General features: G+C 40.0%; 2 protein-coding genes across 2 annotated transcripts; both read left to right on the forward strand.

The window, feature by feature from the left end:
• The first annotated feature begins 44 nt into the window (after positions 1–44).
• LOC103705163 (transaldolase) lies at positions 45–12,629 on the forward strand. The gene is made up of 14 exons (XM_008788786.4): positions 45–138; positions 254–383; positions 461–575; positions 657–735; positions 829–904; positions 1,060–1,143; positions 1,209–1,313; positions 6,249–6,329; positions 6,454–6,518; positions 9,483–9,552; positions 9,624–9,701; positions 10,551–10,648; positions 10,738–10,873; positions 12,212–12,629. The coding sequence occupies exons 2-14, from the start codon at positions 333–335 to the stop codon at positions 12,356–12,358; spliced, it is 1,185 nt and encodes a 394-aa protein (XP_008787008.2). The 5' UTR covers positions 45–138; positions 254–332; the 3' UTR covers positions 12,359–12,629.
• Positions 12,630–16,334: 3,705 nt separating this feature from the next.
• Positions 16,335–21,614, forward strand: LOC103705165 (beta-fructofuranosidase 1). The gene is made up of 7 exons (XM_008788789.4): positions 16,335–16,980; positions 17,154–17,162; positions 17,329–18,194; positions 19,582–19,743; positions 19,822–20,057; positions 20,155–20,242; positions 21,131–21,614. Exons 1-7 carry the CDS (start codon positions 16,581–16,583, stop codon positions 21,344–21,346), a joined length of 1,977 nt encoding a protein of 658 aa, XP_008787011.2. The 5' UTR covers positions 16,335–16,580; the 3' UTR covers positions 21,347–21,614.

The raw sequence follows: 21,614 nt of genomic DNA on the forward strand, positions 1-21,614 counted from the left end.
TATATAGATTCCAAGGACGTAAGCACTTCTTGACTGGTGGTCACCTCGTTTAAGATAAAAAATTACAACCATCCATCAGGATGGCAACGAACAAAGGGTGGAAAGAGGGGGAAAAAAAAAAGAGACTATGGGCGGCAGGTCAGCCTTTGTAATTTATTCTGCTCTTTGGTAGATTATAATGGCTTTCCAAGACTCAGTTGCATCGCTATGTGCTGTTACATCATTTAATCTATATTATCTGATTCCAAAGTAGGGCATAACAGCAGCAATCAGCAAAATTATTATAGCGATCGGATTGGCGTCTCTCAGCTGAGCACCGGCGAGCTGCGGAAATGGCCGTCTCCCTGCCTCCTTGTTCGTCCACTCTCTTCACCACTTCGAAGGTTTTTATCTCATCTCTCTCTCTGTCGCGCGCGCGCTGGGATCTAAACCGTTTCCTATCTTTTTGGGACCGAAACAGTTCGCGAGATGCAATGTCTCCCTTCGGCTGCCCTTAAATCTAGTCTCGACTCTGCGACGATCTGTGCCGAGGGTGTACGCCTCCATCAGCAACGCATCCTCAACAATCGATACTGGTTAAAAATGCCCTCCTCCCTCATCTCTCATTCTTTTTCTGGATCGCTTTATTTTTCTAATTCCACTCTCTCGATATCAAGATTTGACCACCGAGCTGGACGCCGTGTCCAGTTTCAGCGAGATCGTTCCGGACACCGTCGTTTTCGATGATTTCGAAAGGCAAGATTCTCTCTTCCATTTCGTCAATTATTCTCGCTTCCAGCCTCTTCTGTCTTCTTGACTAGTTATCTAATTCTTTAAATGGGGTTATAGGTTTCCACCGACAGCCGCCACTGTTAGTTCTTCCCTCCTCTTGGGTATTTCCGGCCTTCCCGACACCAAGTTCAGGGTGAGGAGAATGCTCAGGCTTTTCGGGAATTAGTTGTCGATAACTGGATGTTAGTCATCCAGGAGAACTTAATTGGCCTCTCCTATTAATCTTGTGCAAGAAAAGAAGGGCTTGTTTTTTGATTGGTTTGACATGGATGGATTTTTGGGTTGTAGAGTGCTATAGAGACTGCATTGGTGGATAGCGAATGCTATGAGCAGCAGAATCCCAATGACAGACTGTCCTGCTTCTATGATAAGGTCAGTGGCTGCAGTTTTGGGTTTCTGGTGATTTAAGGAAGACATTTAATTCTATTGGCTTGCAGGCGATGGTGAATGTTGGAGCTGACTTGGTTAAATTAGTCCCCGGTCGGGTATCAACTGAAGTGGATGCTCGTCTGGCTTACGATATACATGGCATTGTTCGGAAGGTATGGTTACAAACTCTAGACATGCTTCTTCAGCTGTCCCCTTATTAATGGACTAATCCAAATTTCAGTGTAACTTGATAAGAGTACATTATTAGGTGTTTATTACTTTAATAAGATAATAAGTAGCTTTTCTGTGAGCCAAAAAAAGCTGGATCAAATTGGTTTAGGTTACATCAACCCTACCTAATATTTTTAATTCCTTCTTTTGCTGATCATAACTGTACTAGCTTTAATAGGGCTTCACGAGATGGCTAACTCAGTTTGTTATTTTACTGACCATTATTGGGCCATGAAAAACATGACAACTGATATTACTGTTCCACAATCCAGTTTTGGCAGCTACAAATCTGTATGCTGCTTATTTTTGTCTTCAACCATTATCTGTCTAATACAAGCCCAATTATGCTATACTTCTGTTTAGGCCATTTATCTGACATTTAGGAATGAGATTATTCACATAAGATCATGGTATGCCATATTGTACCGTACCGGACGGTACACAATGTACCGTACAGGGCTCGTTCAGTTTAGTGTTTGGCGAAATCATTTAATTAAACCAACGCGGATGGTACACAGTATACCATACCGAACGGTACACAGTGTACTGTACCGTACCGGTTTGGTACTGGTACATGGTGCAGAGGACGTACAGACATTCAGTATGCCAAACTAGCCCGCCATATTGGATGTATCGATATAGCAACAAGGTGGCACCGGTAGGGAGCTTGGCACTGAGACGGCGTACCTTGTCTAAGATTTTAGGTATTCGTGATCTCCTATCTCTCACCTACTTTTTCAATGTTTGCAGGATTACAGTAAAATCAATTGTATGTGATACATTTGATCTCAAAACCATTTTCCACATATTTTTCCAGCTGCTATTTGACAGATAATTTAGGTGGATATAAGTGTTGGTTTACCATTTTTTGTTTGGAAGCTATAGAAAGGTCTCTGAGATCAGTGATGTGGTGGGTGTCGATAAGGTACTCTACTTGTAGCAAAAAAAGAGGTTAGTTTTCTTGGTTGGAGGAAAAGATGAAGGTTGTATGCACATAAATGGATAAAGACATTAAATAGACACACATGGTGCATTGTCATGTCATATATCATTGTTCTGTTTTGTGTTGCTTCCTAAACTACTTTTGCGAGGTGTCTTTTCAAGCTCATTGATAGAAAAACAATTAAAATGAAAATGCTCTTCACTTTGAAGCATGGTTAGTAGTAAAATAATGCAAAAGAGCATACGAGGTAGATTGTTACAAGACTTTTGTAAATTTATAATCTTTGACTCGGTAAGTTGGAATTTTTGACTCAATTGTGTGTTTGCTTACTTTTTTGCTACCCTCAATTAGATTTGCAAGAGAAAGCATATAAATAGAACAGCATGGGTTCATTATTAGAAGGGTGGGGAGTTGGGAGGGGGATCAAAGGTATGTGGACTGACAGAATCAATCTTTAGATTATTTCGAATCAAAGTGTCATTTGATCATTTCAGTTATGGTTGTGAGTTCAAGATTCTAAAGGAGCATCATTGTTAATTTCACCTTCAAAAATATTATGAAATCGGAGTGGTAGACATACACCGATGTGTATGCAGAACTCATTCACTTGCAATGAGAGCTACATAATTCACTCCCTTACAATGGGCCTTGCATCTAATTCATGCACGCATCACATTATAAGTGGGAATGTGTGGTTCATGTTGGCTCATTTAGGTTAAGCCATTTCCATATAATGATCATAGCAGGGAACAATATTTTGGGGTTGAATGGTCGAAATTGTTTTCAAATATCTTAAAAAACCTGAAAAAGTTTTGTTATTTCCTGAACATTGAAGTAGCACTTTCTGGATGGGAGATTGATCTTCTACAATGGACATGTAGCAATCTTTTCATAATAATGTTTTATTTCAGGTGGTAAGCTAGTCAATATCCGTCGGGCCCTAATATGTAGCTTCTAGTCAATGGAATTGTTAGCTTTTCTTTTGTCTTTAGTTCATTCCACTCGCTAAGCAGCCCGTATGATGGATACATTTTACATATTGGCCATGTGAGGACTAAACTAATTTTAAACTACATTCTAACCATGGTATATTACAAGGGATTGGTGCCTGAGTTGCATTGCACCATGTATAATCATGTTAACCCCCACTATCTGGACTGCTGACTTGGCAGATTGCACTCCCATCACCTGCATTTTGAATCATGCACACTGCACTATGATTCAAAAATGGAACCTCCCCCTCTCAGTTGCTAGGCTATTGCCCCTGCAGCAAAAAGTTCTTTAACTGGTTTAGGAAGATTTCATTTATTACTTGGTTGTCTGACAACTATGAGACCTGCAATTGTTGTCGCTATGAGTATTGAAAGTCTATTTACGTATGGACACGTAACGTCTAATTTCTGAAGCTCTAATTCACTTATTGAGGGATCTGAAAATGTGTTCCAGGAAGAGGGATCTTTTATAAGGCATTATATGTAATGAAGACTTGGGAGATTCTTCAATGGATAGAAGACCAATGGCAGGCTGTTGTGTATTTTGGGGCTGACTACTCTCACAAGTGCAAAGAAACAGGGTGTTGTTGCTTATTCAAATGTAAAGGCTGAATAGTAAGCCACGGGACATGCTGCACGCAGACTGTGAGCATCTTTAAAAATTTGTTGTTTGGAATGAAAATTTGGATTGGATGTCATTACTTCTGTAATAATCAGGGTTTCACTACATTGGACGACTATTCTGACACTACTTGAGAAAACCAAGCATTAGGAGCTTGATTATCACTTGTCCTGGTAACATATTTGAAAAACAAGAAGTTTCCACCCATGTTTTAAGTTTTGGATTTAAGTTTTCAATTTGTTAAGTTGGGAACTTCGACAAGGCAAGTTATACACCTTGGCAAGCTGAGATGGTTGGTCTTTCGGGGGAATTAGTTGAAATATTGGTAGCAATTTTTTTATTAGTGGGTTTATAATGTTCATACTCTATGTAATTTTGGAAGAGTTATACTTGAGGTTTTCCTCCCCTGGGCAAATACATGATTTATTTCCCTTTAGTGATCGATTAATCTGTCTCTTAAGCAGCTAAGTGATTTCCTTAGCTTTGTAATAAAAGAAAAAGGGATATCTAGAGTGTGAGACCAAACTGTTTCTTTAGTCTCTTTCCCCTCTTTCTTTTGTCTTCTCTTTTGTTTCTATTCTTTAATATGTTTTCTCTTTTTCTTTTTTTCTTTTTTTCTTTTTTATTGTAGCTCCTCCCCTGAAGGACATTGTTTAGAAATTTTGGTTTGTTATTCACCTCTATAAGAGTGTACTGGATTTGATTGCAAAAGCCAATACAGGGATATTTAGAGTATGAGACTTGGATCACAATGGGTAATAGCTAGGTCACAGTACTCAATTAGTCATGGGTGAAGACTGTAATGCATGGAAGAGGCAGAGGGTGCTGGATACTGCTGGGTCATTGAGAAGTTGAACTGGTTTCCCCATTTTGCTTTCTGAGGAATAAACTTGTTTTAGAGAAAGTTTATAGGCCATGTTTTTTTAGAAGGCATACTAAGCAGCCACTTTTTCGTTGAAGTGACTGGCCCTTCTGTTGCACTACGCGTCATGCAAAAGTGAAATTTTAGGCTTTTGAGAAAAGAATACCAAGTTTAAATAAAGAAGTTTCCATCATCTTCTTAGAAAGACTGCACTTTTCCCATTAGCAAAGCGGCCAACTTCTCTGATATGTCTTGCACGATGCAATTGACATAGTTTCAGGTTAGAAATATTAAAGATTCTTGTGCCTAGAAGGATAGAAACTTGGGTTGTTTGGCCAAACTCGTTTCTTTCATGCAAGGTTTGCCATCTTTGTACTGGACTCCGTACCGGTGCCATGCTGGTACAGTGTTGGTACGGTACGATACATGATTTTTTTAGCGTACCGAGCATCGGTACATCATCCGTACCGAAAATCGATACCAAATTGGTATGGTACAGTACATCTCGTACCGCCTGATTCGGGTCGGTACAGCGTACCATGCTTTTATGTGACCCCAACACTTATGGCTTCCTGAATTCATTTATTTTCTTTATTCTCGGGGCTTTTGTATGATACCAGCTGTATGAATTTTTTTTTGGATACATTTAGGTATATAAATTTGCTGTAAGAGTTCCTCAAGAGTAAATCCGATCAGAAAATAAAAGGTTGCGATTGACCCTCTCTAGACTCTGTATTCTAGCAGATGCAATACTTCGCATCATTTTTAAATATATATAAGAAAATTAGAGAATTTGCTGCTTTGACCAGCACAGAGCCCATATATAATAACGATTTCTTCTAAATACTTCGGCGATGACTCCTGACCTTCGATGGTTGTAATGACTCCATTAATTGGCTGTCAAATGTTTTTCGCTATTAATTCCTGTTTTCTTGATTTCATTCCCTGTTTCACTGTGAAACCAATCTAAACATACGTTCTTGCAAGAATGAAAGCTATACCTAAATCAAAATTTCATGGTGCGATACCCTAATTTGCATTATTTTTCCCACCTAAATAAAAAAATCCTGGTATGATATCCTAATTTACAATAATTTTCGCAAACAATATATAGTTAAACTCAAGTGTTCCTCTACACTGAAAACTTTCAAAAAAAAATGACCTTTTGCCCTAGTTTTATTATGACCTTTTGCCCAAGTTTAGGATAGTGTTAGGCTTCTTAATTATACCTTTTGAGTATTTTTATTGCATCTCTTTTACGGGTAAGACAGATGCTTTTGTTACATTTTGGTCTAAACAATACAAGTTTGGCTATAATCTTGTCTCCTTGCTTGCTAACCAAATTTTTAATAGAATGTACTAAAATAATCTACTCAAGGGAAATTTTATAAAATTCTGCTCATTATTTTTCTTTAACCAAGGCATAGTCATGTTTTATCATGTTAAAAAAAATTTCAGGTGCGTGATCTAATGAAGTTGTACTATGAAATAGATGTCCCTCCAGAGCGTCTTCTCTTTAAGATTCCTTCAACTTGGCAGGTGAGAGATACCTGTCATTCATTCCCTAATTCCCCTAGCTTGAAAGGTTAAAAATATGTGACATGGTGTAATTTTTGATCTTTGTCTGTTTCATCTATAACCTAAATCTTCATTTTCGACTCAGGGGATAGAAGCTTCACGGGTTCTGGAATCTGAAGGAATACAAACGCACCTGACATTTGTTTACAGGTATTTGTATGGATTTTTAACATATAGTTTTTTTTGTATCAGAAAAAGGCAGTTAAAACTATTCTTAGTTTTCAAGTATATATTCCAAACATGATTCGCTAACAAGTGGAAACATTTGTACCCTATTATCTCCTTTTGATGACATCCATATTGATTCTTGATTTGCAACTTCACCTTATCTCCATTGCTCTGTAGTGGAAGTAAATGGAGGGTTTGCTGACATCAACACTGCCTTTCTTGTAACATCCATGAAATAAGGTGCAGAAGTTTATATGTTTAAACACTTGAAATAGATCTTATTTGCCCTTGAGGTGAATTAAGGTGTAAGTTGGCAGGATTGCTGATGCTTGGTGGCAGAAAGGTGCAGAAGGAACCAGGGAAAGAGGTCCATCTATTCGTGTTTGCAGAAAACCTATCCAGCTTAGCCACAAACTTTTTTTCCAGCTCGAGATTGTATAAAACAAATTTATTCAATGCCAGGCTATGCCCATGTACGTCACCAAGGCAGATAACGATTCCATTCAGATGGCTTATCCTTCTGAGTCTTGGTAGTCATATCAGACTCCTCACTTCTACTTGTCTATGGTTTATCTATGGTTTGAAGATCATCTGAATCACAAAATGCAATGTCCCAATTTGCCCTCTGATTTTAGCCCTAGTTGACATCATCCGTTACTGCCTGTGAATCTTAAGCTACTCGAGAATGCCTTCAGATCCTTTCATAGCTCAGCTCTTTCATGAAGAAGGTTAATATAATTAAGCATTTTGACGGAAAAAAGTTAATATAATCAGTGCTAGTAATCATCTAATTATCGTTGTTGATTACAGAAATGCCTTTTTTGACAAATTACAATTTTATTTACTGTGTCCTTCCAAAAATTTCTTGCTTTAGAAGACCTTTCCTGCCCATACCTAATGTGCAGTTCTTAGTGAGTTTATCACTTGCCTTCTTCCTACATTTCAATTGGGACCTCTTGACATTCCAAGACCTATTGCAACGAGGATAATGAGAATGAGCAGGCCTACCATGGCTAGCAGTTCCTCTGGTCTTTACTGCAGGAAGTGATAATCCATTGTCTCCTAGTCTCACCCTCATTTTTCTTCTCACAACTATTATGGAAAAGAACATCCCAATTTGCTGGTTCGAAATATGGAAATTTGTTATAAAGGTTTTTTCCTGTTAGAGTTCTAACATGTTTTTCTCTTTCTAACCTGCCTCCAACACTTAGTAATCACTTCATGTTTCCATGCCTGACTTCTATTTTTCAAGATGCCCTTTTGCAATTTCAGTATTGCTGAGCAAAGTGAATCTCTTACAACCTAAGATAGCAGTAAGCTCAGATATCTGCATGCTTTATCCAATTTTCAATGACTTTACTGCTGTAGATTCTGCAATCATTTTTGCAATGTTGTGTATATGACATTATTGTGAGGACTTTCTTTCGGTTCAGCTGATTTGGTCTTGTATCTTTTCGCATATATTAGATGCCCTTACCGTAATATTGCCTTGCCAGTTTGCCTTGTGCATAGGGTCTTTATTGGTCTCTCAGAATTTTGTAAGAACCATTTGGGAATCTTCTGTTCCTCTAAATGTTGAATTTGAGGATGCTAAGCTGTCTTTTTCCCAAAGCATCTTTTCTACCATTTTAACCCTTTCCTACTTCCATGGCATTTTTTTGCATGTCTTAGCAGATAGGTAGAGCTTCTTTTCCTGATTGCTTCTCAATCCACATTAGGGTGCTACCATGCTAGGATACCTCTTGCTTGATAGTACACATTCTTTACAAATTGGTAATTCAAATGATGATCTCTCATACCTCATGTTCACTACTTCTACTTCTTCACCATCAAATTCTATAAAAAAGAGATCTAGGAGTTCCTTTAAAGCTTTCACCTTCAAATAGACAGATAAGCAAATAACTACCTCATGCTTCTAGAGATCTGTTTATTCGTGTATGGGGCAGACATGAGACTCTCAGTAATCTGCATATGTTGGTTCTAATTAAATAAGCAGAGATAGGTTTGAGAACCTCGACCAATTAGTTATAGTGCTCCCTTCAATTTCTGATTCATAGTGGCTCCACATTTCACATTCATTCCGTTGACATAATGTTCATCAGCATCCTGGTCCTTAGATTTCATCCTAGAACAAACAGCAATTTTTTTACTCCTCGCCCCTTGAAAGAGCCAATATAGTGCGAATAACAGCCAGAAGGTTGTCCAAATTGTAGAGCATCTAATTATACTTCCTATATGGGACTTTATTTATGAAGCTTTCTCTTATCCCTTGGGTCGTAGAAGCTTAATCTCCTTAGCAATGGTTCAGTCAACATATGCTTCTCACCGAACCTTTTCTTATTAGAGGAATTGCTTTTTTTGGTGTTTGATAGCTGGCACTTATTCCTTTACTATATCGATATCATAAACGGGCATTTACTGTATTTCATGCCTATACATGTTGCTAATCCATTTTTTTTAATCACATCTTGCATGTTATCTACAGATTTGTCAATCTTGTTACTTTCTAGGGTGCAATTGACAGTAATTTCTTATTAATATTGTCAAAAATGATGTCATATTCATATTCCTACATATGTCAATTATTTCAGCCATAACTAGGGCACCCTTGATGCACTAAAATAAAATCATAGATCTGACAATCATATAGCTTGCACTGCCTTCTACTTTCTCTTAAGCTTACTGAGCATTCAAGGTAGATAACAAGTGATGTAATTTCCAGGCACAACTTAATATTTCACAATTTGTACATTATGGTGAACTATTTAGTAATTGACTGCTTCAGTCATCCTGGTAAGGTGATTGGGTTTTACAATAAGTAACTCTAACTGAGCTTGGAAATTTTGACGATCATGTTCCCTTGATGTTTCTGTTTTCTGAAATAGTTCTAATCGATACAGTTCTTGATGTCCTTGTTCTAATGATGGTTTCAATATCCTTGTGCAGCTTTGCTCAAGTAGCAGCTGCAGCTCAAGCAGGCACATCTGTCATCCAAATATTTGTCGGTCGCATTAGGGTAATTCTTCGTATCAATGTGTGCATATTTTAGATAGCGGTAGAATATAGTTGTGATGAGATTTATTGCAGGATTGGTCTCGCAATCATTCTGGTGATCCTGAGATAGAAGCTGCTTGCAAGAAAGGAGAAGATCCTGGACTGGCTTTGGTCAGTTCCATCTTTTTCTTTTTTTAGTTCTTGTTATCTCAAAGATGCATTTCTGAATTCTTTGTATAATATATATTTTGCTTAACAACTTCAAATAGGAAGATCCATTCTAATATGCCGTTTTGGAGCTTTTTTCTCCACATTAATTCATCATGCTTAGTAGATGTAGTGGTACTGCTAATTGGCTTTCTAACTCTGAAATGAGAATTTCATGTAAAGTGTATATCAATTATGATGTGAATTTAATTTGGGAAGAAGTGGTCATCTACTGGGTAAAAGATTTATAATTGATGATTGTGCATGCTCTTGTGTGCATTTGCAATCACATGTTCACCAAGATAACTTTTATTAATGTTCTTCTATGCTCCAGCTCCATCACCAGCCACCCTTACATTCATGTATGTTCTTCCTGTGGGGATCGCATTTAAGACTGTTGCATCTTATAGTGTATAATAATCAGGTTACTCTGGGGTTACACTGGATGTAGTTGTTCTCATCTGATGAAAAGTTACCCAGTGTGCTAACAAGGATGGGGGGTGTTCAAAACAACTCTTCAAAGGTGATGAATTATGCTTGCTGTTTTGTATGATGAGATAGATGGGATGACTTCTAACATGATGGTACAATCTATCTAAATTGTATAGAGGAAGCACTTAAATAGGCTATGGACCATCATGCATTAATTTGCTTCAAAAATATGTTCTAGTAATAGCTCCATGAGTAGGGCAGTGAGTTTACTTATTCAGCTTAAAGTAGATTTTTGAATATGTAACCATGGAAACGGCCAAAAAGACAAATTTTTGGCTGAATTCTCTTTAGATTTTTGATTGTCTATTTATGCATGTTTAGGTAACAAAAGCATACAATTACATTCACAAATATGGGCATAGATCAAAATTGATGGCAGCGGCAATCCGCAACAAACAGGATATATTCAGCCTTCTTGGGTAAGTTCAGTTCTCATATATTTTGTTTGTATGTTGCAATTGTTGTTCTTAGAGTTCATTATGAACTAAACTCAGTTCTTTGTTGTTAGGGTTGATTATATAATTGCACCTCTGAAGATATTGCAGTCTCTCAAAGAATCTCTCACCTATCCTGATGAGAAGTACTCATTTGTTAGGAGGATGTCTCCTAGTTCTGCCACCGCATACAGTTTTAGTGAAGAAGAGGTAAGATTGGTTGTCTTTTTCAATTTTGGAAAGATTCCTAGCAGTAAGTCTTTTATTTTCGTAAGATTCCTAACAAGGGACCACCTTGATACATACCCTACATTGATAACGACCCCATTCAAGGAGGGAGCTTTATCGTTTTATGACCAATGTTTGTAATACACAACCATTGTCCCAACAAATTAGCAGGTTCATGTTGCAAAGTTTTCTGGTTCTGAAAACAAGTTCTGAAAATGTAGTCCTACACACACTGAAAGCAAGTTCTGAACATGTAGTCCTACACAGTCAAATTTCTTTTCCTTGTTCACACATGCACACACGCACGCTGGAAACAAGTTCTGAACATGAAGTCCTACACAGAGTCAAATCTCTATTCCTTGTTCTGCTATGCTGTTAGCGTGCTGTCTGACTTCATATTGTCTACAAATAAAGACTGAAGAAATTATGTTCTGGCAAACCAACATGCCATGAGTCAGGCAAACACTGTCTGAGTTCGTATTCTCTAGAAATAAAAACTATGAAGAAATTATGTTCCGGCAGACCAACATGCCATGAGTCAGGCAAATACTGTATGAGGTCGCATTCTCTACAAATAAAAGCTATGAGGAAATTTTTTTCCGGCAGACCAACATGTCATGTCATTATTTGCCTGATCACACACACACACTGAAAACAAGTTCTGAAGATCTAGTCATTTGAGACACTCATTATTTGCCTCTCAGAGTTTATATTCTGAACAAATAAAAATTATGAACAAACTATGTTCCAGGCAGACCAACATGCCATGAGTCATTATTTGCCTGATCGCTCTCGACACATACACATGGGAAACAAGTTCTGAAGATCTAGTCATTTTAGACACACTCATCTCTTTTCCAGGTTCCACCATGCTGTCAGAGTACTGTCAGAGTTCATATTTTGTACAAATAAAATCTATGAACAAACTATGTTCTGACAGACCAACATCCCACGAGTCATTATTTGCCTGACCACACACATGCAAAGCACATCCAAGATAAGGCTGACCAATTAATCATTGGTCTAACTACAGCCTGGGGCCCGTGCTTTCATTAGATGTGAATGTGTAATTGGTAGAACCTAGAATTTTATTGCCATTTTTGGTACTGCTTCACACATCCGTGCGTGCCCATGCGCACATTTATATAAAAAGCACATCCAAGATAAGGCTGAATAATTAAGATTATGACTCATTTGTCCTCTAGTGTGGGACCTGTGCTTTCATTGGATGCCAATGTATAATTGGTAGCACTTAGAATCTAATTAGCATTTGCTCTCATTAAGGTACAGAATCACATTGCTCTCCTTTTTTTGGTACAGCTAGTGAAGTTGGACCAAGAGAGCTTTTCAGCAGCTATGGGACCTGGGGCTAAAGAGCTTTTGGCTGCCGGACTGGAAGGGTATGCGAACCAAGCACAGCGCTTGGAGGAGCTTCTTGGGAAGATATGGCCGCCCCCTAATGTGTAGTTTCTCTTTTATGGGAGCTCTGAGATATTAGTGGAAATAATAAAGTGACTTGGCCTGTCAAGATGGAACTCTTCTTGGCGCTGCTCAGCGTCCTAGTTGCCTTTCTTCTTCCGCTGTATTAAATTTTTGATTACACACCATGTGTTACCAGAGAACAATCACTCTGATGTAATTCACCACGGGATGTTGCACTACAATGCTTTATTTTACGAGTAACTCATTCTTGGCGTTGGGGCATTTTTAACCCATTCAGGATACAAAGATTATCTCAGGTGAAAGAGTGATTTCTGTTTGATTGAATTCAGATTTTAGACCCAGGCACAAGAAAGACATGAATTTAAAACGAAAAAATCATTTTATTTGCTGTTGTCCAAGACCAATTATTTGTCGTTGATTGAGCATAGATTCGATGAACATAATTGTTGCTGCTTCGTGGAATTGTGGTAGTTTGCGAGGTTTGAAAACTCTTGATTCAGACTTGACGTGACCGCTACTGATTGTTTTAGTGGGCAAGCCAACTCAGCAACTCTGATGAGCTATGCTTCTCCATGCGTATCGATGTGGCTAAATTGCTTAAATCTAGAAATATCATTTGATTAAAAGAAATGGAAGATTGACAAGTTTCAACTCAGATGGGTCATTCTAGACTTGGTATGTTCGGCTATGCTCGGTTAGAGCCATGTTTCTTGTCCAAAGTCAACCAAGTCGCATTATTTTTAACTAATGAGACTGAAAAGGGATGATTCAAATTAGTTGTGTCATGAGTGAGCTCATCAAAATTTCCAACCTTAATACTGTGACAACAAACTCCATAGCCTCTGTTTTCAGTTACCCACATGTGGGGACCGGCAGCATGATGCTTCTTCGTAGCCGGCTCGTTCATTCAGCTAAATTAAATTGCTAGCAAATCAGTGATGGCTCCTGATTATTTTAAAAACATTTTTTGTGGGAACTTTAGGTTCGACAAGATGGTGGAATAATTTATGCCCAAAACTTAGCCGGTCATTTGCCAACTATAGATAATAATCAAACATATTAGATCAAGATTTGGTTAATTAATTTATATATATATATTGGCCACTTGACACCCATATAAGAGGTCGGATATTTTTTTTTTTTGCTGGAATTAATTTCCTAAGGATGAAAAATGCCTTCCTTAGGATGAAAAATCGTTGGCCTGCTTCAATTGATGAGTATAGAGGTGGGCGAATTTTGGGTGGCTGAGCTTCCCTACAGCTCAAAAGAAAGAGAGAGATAGAGAGAGAGAGAGAGAGAGAGAGAGTATAGAGGTGGATGAAAGAGTACAAAGCCCTAGCTCAATAATTGAGCTAAACACTGGCCATATTGAACAAGCCACACGCAAATGGAATAACAAGACCTCACAAGAAAGAAACTACTGGTTCTGGTGATGCCCAGTGGTACAATTATTGCCTAATATTCGAGACTTGGATTCTTCTAAACAAAATTATGCACGTCCCACTCTGATGTTAGTGGCCTGTTGAAGTCCAAACCTCTGGGTCAGGTATATGTGCTGTAGTAGGATCGAAATTCCAGCTACGCCAGATATAGATCTAGTGGAATTGGACCTGCCCTATGGGAGTTGAATGTGGCTAGATCTAACAATAAAATTGCTGAAAAATTCATGGCATTCGGATCCAATTCTAAGCTGGATTCGTTGTCCACGCCTCATGCCTTCCCCCCCCTCTCTCCATCCTGGCTCTTCTACGTGCTCTGTATATGCATTCAAATCCGTACGTAAGTTGTGGGGTTCGGAAGGAAATCAAGCTAACATGGAAGTATCATAGGGATCAGTTTCATTGCCCGAATCCTCCTCGTGGCTTCAATGTCAGAAAAAGATAGTACTTGACACGTGGCAAATGACAGGGGTTGGGTTATCCGCGTGGACGGTGGTGGCCATGGCAGTCGATCTCTCTTAGCCCCGTGCATCGGTGTCAAGATCTTATCTCCGTATCCACCAAAAGATATGGAAGCGATATCTCCACGTCATGCCAATAGGCCCGCTATCATTGTGTTAGGTTCTTGGGATCGACTTGAGAGAGAGAGATGCCCTGGAAACTGAAACTACATTTCTGCACTTGTGACCAATCAAGAAGGACTACAAGTCTACAACTGCAGAAATAACCCAGCCAGCGTGCAGTAGATGATCCATGAGAAAGAGAGAGGCTTGTAAATTAAGAAGAAAAATTTAATATCTGTTTTTTTTTAATTTGAGTGCCATTTGATAATTAATACAGATATAAGGTTGTTCTTATGTTTTCATCCAAAAATTAACCGATAAACTGTAATAAATGATCCAAAGTATAAGGTTGATCAAGATTTCGTCAATCATTTCAATGCCATACTTGATTTGCACTCAACTACTCTTTTCTGCAATCAATTTTACGGGTTGCTTCTTCTTGTTTAGCTGTAAGTTATTATTTCTTCTTTTGTTTTCTTTCTTTATGATGTTCTCATCCTTATTATAATTTTTAAATCTTTAAATGCTTGCGATCTTTGATTTACCAATTTTGTATTTTCAGAAAGCAAGTTATTAAAGATTCAGGCGTGGTATCATTAGAATATTAGATGTAATTTATAAACGGACTAGGCTAGCTCCAATGACTTTGGGATTAACTCTAGCTTTTTTTTATTTTCTATTTCATTGCCATTGCACAGGTGCAGACACGTAGACAGGATTTGATATATAAAAAGTAAGCGTTCTATTTATCCAGTCCATATATGTGGCCCGCTTTCGGATTAAGCTAGGATAAGGTCGGATTATCCTGAAATGTTGTTCAAATGAAGGCACGTCAGCCACATGAGAAATGCCGGGGAGCGTCGGCGGGTCCCACGAAAAAAAGCTTCTCGCCAATAAGTGACCCTAATTCGGTGTTTTTAGAACAGCTCATCTCTCAATTATAGCAAGAGCTCTCGTGTACGTTGTGCCAATCCTCCACTTGTCACAAGACCCATGAATTCCTATCATATGACTGAATAACGCCAGGGAGCATACGTGGACGTTGGCCGACCTGTCCCTCCCTGACTCTATGATTATTGGACAGCCCTCCGGCGGGCGACCAATCCAAATCCAATCCGTTGCAATTATCGCCATCTTTGAGACCTGCCGGGGCATCAGATGACAAATTAGGATTTTTTTTTTTCCTTTTTATTTGTATCAAGTTCGCTTTAGGATGGTTCCAACTTCTTCTTCTTTTTTTTTTCTAATAAGTGTGCGTTTCTTAACAGATTTTTTTTATGAATATCTATTTAAACATCGAATTTTATATGAATATTCTTTCAAAATTGATATATGCATTTTTATCCTCATAAAACACTTATTTTACTATTTTATCTATTTTTTATTCTTAATTTTGCATACATACCCACGCCATCTAACACCATTAAAAAATTAACAGTTTCAAATTAAAATAACTAAAATATTTTTAATGGATAGATGTGTAAAAAAAAATATTTATGAAGTGATCGCAATGAAGAATAAAAAAATAATTTTAATATTTTATTTTATTTTTAATTAAAATAATATGATTTTTATTAACGGTGTACATTTATACAAAAATAGTATTTTATATAGATATAAAAATAAATATAATTTTTTTTAAAAAATATTAATATAAATTTAATTTTTAGAAGGTAATAATGCAAAATATATATATATTTTAAACAACCGTAAGTTTCTGAATATTTTATACTCTCCTTCCCCTCTTATATGGCACATGCCTTCTTTTTTTTCTTTTTCTTTTTTTTTGTGGTACATGCGACATGCCTATTGAAACGGCCCGAACAGCCAAGCTGGCGCCACGTGAAATTGGAACCGTCCCAAGCTCGCAGCATTTATGCAGAAGAATTATTTTAAATTAATTTGAGCCAACGACTAAAGACAAAGTCTCAAGGCCGCTTTGCCATCCATGTGCCCTCTACAGTCTACTTCCAGCCTATAAAGCTAGCCGAGAACGTACACTTGAACCGGCTCCTTAATTGGTCCCCGTGCACCCGGAGAGGCAACCAACCAGTTCACGGCCCTCGTCTTTCTCTCTCTCTCTCTGAGAGCTTAATTCTAGCGATCACGTCCCCCTTTGTTCTCCAATCTCCACCACTCCCAGTACTCATTCTCTCTGCACATAATATATATGTTCTCATACTGCTGCAACAACAATATTATAGTCTAAATTTACACCTGTTCCTTCTTCATCCTTCCATATCCATGGACGTCGCAGATCTCGAGTCCCCCATCTTCATCCCCTATTCCTACCCTCCGTTACCACAAGTGGAGGACTGCGATGACTCCACCATTCCCAACTCTTCTCATAAACCTCCGAGGGGGGCCTTAAGGCTGGTCTTGCTTGGCATCACAGCCATAACGCTGCTGGGCCTCGTCTCTCTCTTCTACCATGGCGGCGGACTGAGAGGGGAATTGGAGTTCGATCCGGCACGAGAGACACCCGTGGACCGGTGGACAGTGTCCCGGGGCACGGCCGAGGGCGTGTCGGAGAAGTCCAACGGGCCGATCCTCGGCGCTACCCCGGCCTACCCCTGGACCAACGTCATGCTCGCCTGGCAGCGCACAGCCTTCCACTTCCAGCCCCAGAAGAACTGGATGAATGGTTCCTTCCTTAACTTTCTTCTCCCTTCTCGTTCCCTTCTTCCTTCTTTACTTCAAAAATAAATAAATAAATAAACAGAATAGGAGATGTCCATACTAATTCTTATCTTTTCTTCTTCGCTTTTCATCTCCCATCTCCGGGGAATCTCACTCGCGTTGGCTTCCGTGCGTCAGACCCTAATGGTAAGAAGATTTAATAAGAAAAAGATGAACTGTTTTCCACACCTTTTGGTGTACTGTTTTTTTTTTTTTTTTTCTTTATGGGATTTGTGTTCTGTTTTGGGGATGGAATCATGGGAATGAATTGTGACCGTCGGATTGGATTTGATTGTTAACTAATGGATCGCAGGGCCGATGCTTTACAAGGGGTGGTACCACCTCTTCTATCAGTACAACCCGGAGTCGGCCGTGTGGGGGAACATCACGTGGGGGCACGCCGTATCACGTGACCTCGTCCACTGGTTCTACCTTCCCCTCGCCATGGTTCCCGACCACTGGTACGACGCCGGCGGCGTCTGGACCGGCTCCGCCACCCTGCTGCCGGACGGCCGGATCGCCATGGTCTACACCGGTTCGACCGCCGATTCGGTCCAGGTCCAGAACCTCGCCTTCCCGGCCGACCAGGACGACCCGCTCCTTATAAGATGGAACAAGTACGAGTCCAACCCGGTTCTCGCCCCCCCGCCGTGGATCGGGCCGACCGACTTCCGCGATCCGACCACGGCCTGGTACGTGCCGACGGAGTCGGCCTGGCGGCTTGCCATCGGAGCCAAGGACGCGGACCACAAAGGGATCGCGCTGGTGTACCAGACCAAGGACTTTACATCTTACGAGCTGCTGCCGGGCTTGCTCCATGGGGTGAACGGGACAGGGATGTGGGAGTGCGTGGACTTCTACCCGGTGTCGACCGGGTCGGCGGTGGGGCTGGACACGTCGACCGGGCCGGGGCCGGCGGTGAAACACGTGCTGAAGGCGAGTCTAGACGTTAACAAGCGCGACTACTACGCGATCGGGACGTACGACGGCGACAAGGGGACTTGGACGCCGGACGAGCCGGAGATGGACGTGGGGATCGGGCTGAGGTACGACTACGGCAAGTTCTACGCGTCGAAGTCGTTCTACGACCCGGTGAAGGAGAGGCGAGTTCTGTGGGGTTGGACCGAGGAGACCGATAGCGAACGGACCGATCTCGTGAAGGGCTGGGCCTCCCTGCAGGTAAAAGTGAACGTCCCTTTTTCGTTAAGATTTTGTCCGTGTTTTACTTGGTGGATTCGCGAGGTGGCATGGGACACGGGTCGTATCTTTCGCGCGAAAGAAGGATTCACCTTCCTTCGCCAGAATCCACCGTTGGATCCCGCAACGGGGGATTCGAGATCTTTGCAGGTGGATTCATGGAGGAGTTCGGATGCTTTGAGATGTATGCTGGGCATGATCCGACGGTCATTCTTTCGCACGAAAGATACAATCCGAGCCCGGTAATATGTCAGCTTGAAAAGTCAAAATATCGTCAATCCGTCGTCCTTGTTTCTTAAAAATATTGAGGCCCGTGTTAATAAAGAAAATAGGCGGATTAGACAGACGTAGGAAACTGAGACACTTCAATTTGCTACCTTGTGCATGCTACACCTGGCACGCTATGAATACTAATCCTATCTACCTAGTTGATGGATAATAATTTAGAAATGGACCTCTTTGGCCGCCTTTGAAAGTGAAATAAAAAGTTTAGGATAACTAAACTAAATAAATCATGTGGAAGGAGAAAAAATATAAATTATTTTATTTTTTGTTTGATTAAACTATTTTTGGAATTAGTGGATCAATGATGTAGTTGGAGACAAAGTAAAAGATTTAAGTTGCATCATTTTTTTCCAATTTTGTCTTTTCTAGAAAAATTGTTCCATATGTTTAAGTGATCTGTTTGTCTAAAAGACATGAAACATGTGGGTGAAGAGATTTATATTTCTCTTTCTTCTACTTCGAAGGGCAGCATTAGTATTTGACACGTACACGGTAGATAAGTAGATTCTTACCTGATCGGCGTGTCCGGCCATATATGACTCTTTTTTAATTGGATAGAATGCCGTACAAGTAAGTAGATAAGTAGATTCTTACTTGATCGACTTGTCTTGTTTGAACAAGCAATAGATAAAATTATTTAAAAATAAATCACCATACTCTTCCATGCTGATCAATTTTCTTTTTCTTATTTAATTACAATTTTATGGCAATTCCCACAGGCTTTGCATTAGGCTTAATTGTTATCGAATCGAAGGGTTTTGATTGCAGTAGCAAAATAACTAGTATAGTATTTATTTATTTTTGAATCAATAAGTTTATAGGCTTTGTCCAATGTACCGTCGTGGGCGATTATGGAATCGGATAATTGTCAACTCATTAACTTCCAAACATAACTGGTAGATAGACGATGAGTTATCATCATATTCTTCCTAGTGAAGTGATACTCATCATTTTTGCACACTTGATCCCCAGTAATTAGTAACTATAACTTTACCCCGTCAAACTGGCCGGGACTGCAGTTGTCGCCCGAAATCCATGATTCCCCATGAATTATCCCTTAACTCTATCTAGTTTGACACCACAGGCCATTCCAAGGACGATCCTATATGATGACAAGACGAAGAGCAACCTAATACAGTGGCCAGTTGACGAGGTGGAGAGCCTAAGATTGAACAGCCAAGAATTCAGCAACATCAAACTTAGCACAGGATCGGTGGTGCCATTGAACGTCACCGAAGCCACGCAGGTAGTAAATCTTCATGCGCTCTTGTGCTAATATCTCCTCGTGTCACTCCTGATCACGGGTAGGCAATCTGCATCGCAGGTGGACATCGAGGCCGAGTTCGAGATAGACTCATCGGCCTTGGAACGGGCTGTCGAGGCCGACGTCGGGTACAACTGCAGCACCGGCGGCGGTGCTGCCGGGCGTGGTGCATTGGGACCCTTCGGATTGCTTGTGTTGGCTGATCCGGACCTGAAGGAGCAGACCGCAGCGTATTTTTACCTCGGCAGGAGAACCGATGGCAGCCTAAGGACATTCTTCTGTCAGGATGAGCTGAGGCATAGTTCCTGCTTGCTCTTTTTGTTGCTCCTTGATATATATACATATATACACTAATGGGATCTGACTGTTGGTAATTTGCTAAAACGTTCGCAGGTCATCGTTGGCAAATGACCTTGTGAGGAGGGTTTACGGCAGTGCGGTTCCCGTGCTCGATGGTGAAAGCTTGACAGTGAGGATTCTGGTAAGCTGGATTCTTTGGATAATGAATCTGTGGTAGTAATTGGTTTATCTTTAAATTTTCTCCCATGGTTGAAATGGAGAGCTGTTGCTCGGCATTTTATCAATTAGCTTGGATGGTATCACCGGCAGGGATTCAATTCACAGTATGCCACGGTTTCACGAGCATTAGGCTAGGTCTGCTCTAGGATTAGAGTTTTGGCCGAGATGAAGGGGTGCAGCTGTGAAAGGGTAGGCTGTGGAGTTAGGAACCCCCTAATCATTCTCCAAAAAATAAAAATAATAGAAGTAAACATGGATCTAGACATCAGCATTGTGTCCATCAACTGTTCAAATTTATGTCTTTCTGGCACTTTTGGTTGTCTATGCTTAATAGAACGTGATGTGTCAAAATCAGGACACGTAGCATAATATTTTTAAACCTACAACCTTTTTCTCATCCCCGTGGGTTAGGACAGTGGGCCATCTTCTCACCTACTAGGGTTTATGAAGTTGATATCAATCAGTTACAATCAAATCCTTCATAAAATTATTGAGGCTAAAAAAAAAAGTCTTGCCACAAATCCTAATAACATGTGTCATGCATGACACATCATGCTATCTTGTTTAATGGCTGTCCAGGTAATAATTTATTAAATGCTGCATATTACTGTATGGTGCAAATCACTACCATTTGTCGATCGGCAGGAAAGATATTTCTAGCATTTCCTAAACTATAACACGGTGGAAGGTAAAGTCTGGTTTAGGAACTCCATTCATCTTTGGTACAAAACATAAGGGGGTCCACTATTCTTGTATCTAGTTAGAAGCTAGCATCTCACTGCCCGCTGGTAAACAGCTAATTAATGCTTGAAGATAGGATGAGTTCTCACACCATTTCAATTCATCATAGGTGGATCACTCCATAGTAGAGAGCTTTGCTCAAGGTGGGAGGACAAGCATCACATCACGCGTCTACCCAACGAAAGCAGTTTATGATGCGGCGAGAGTATTTCTTTTCAACAACGCGACCGACGCTTCCATGATCGCCAGATCACTCAAGATATGGCAGATGGACTCTGCATTCCTTCATCCGTACTCAGCCCAGACTGAAGAGCTCGCGATTTAATCTCCTTCAGCCTTCAACAGCTTCAGTTCTCCAGCGAGCTACCAAATAATCCATGTTCCATGCATGTCATCTCGTTATCTGCATCCGCTAATGCCATTTGTCGAGATATTCATAATAGAGTTGTATATGGTCCCATTGGAAAAGCCTGTAGAGTTTTTTTTTTTTCCTTCCTTCACTTTGGCAGTATTTGTAAGCCTATTATATATCATATTTGTCCTCAGTCCTCTCACCTTATGGGTCAGAGTCTGGTGGCAATTTCCTTTACATA

This window comes from Phoenix dactylifera, chromosome 2 (assembly GCF_009389715.1).
Source record: "Phoenix dactylifera cultivar Barhee BC4 chromosome 2, palm_55x_up_171113_PBpolish2nd_filt_p, whole genome shotgun sequence".
In the NCBI taxonomy this organism is placed as follows: Eukaryota; Viridiplantae; Streptophyta; class Magnoliopsida; order Arecales; family Arecaceae; genus Phoenix; species Phoenix dactylifera.

What these genes read in the sequence shown, in the direction of transcription:
- LOC103705163 (XM_008788786.4), top strand. Translation starts at nt 333, where the DNA reads ATGGCCGTCTCCCTGCCTCCTTGTTCGTCCACTCTCTTCACCACTTCG. An exon ending in TACATGGCATTGTTCGGAAG is followed by an intron (nt 1,314 to 6,248) that starts GTATGGTTACAA and finishes AAAAAATTTCAG; the next exon opens with GTGCGTGATCTAATGAAGTT. An exon ending in TATTTGTCGGTCGCATTAGG is followed by an intron (nt 9,553 to 9,623) that starts GTAATTCTTCGT and finishes GATTTATTGCAG; the next exon opens with GATTGGTCTCGCAATCATTC.
- LOC103705165 (XM_008788789.4), top strand. Translation starts at nt 16,581, where the DNA reads ATGGACGTCGCAGATCTCGAGTCCCCCATCTTCATCCCCTATTCCTAC. An exon ending in ACGTCACCGAAGCCACGCAG is followed by an intron (nt 19,744 to 19,821) that starts GTAGTAAATCTT and finishes TCTGCATCGCAG; the next exon opens with GTGGACATCGAGGCCGAGTT. An exon ending in TTCTGTCAGGATGAGCTGAG is followed by an intron (nt 20,058 to 20,154) that starts GCATAGTTCCTG and finishes AAACGTTCGCAG; the next exon opens with GTCATCGTTGGCAAATGACC.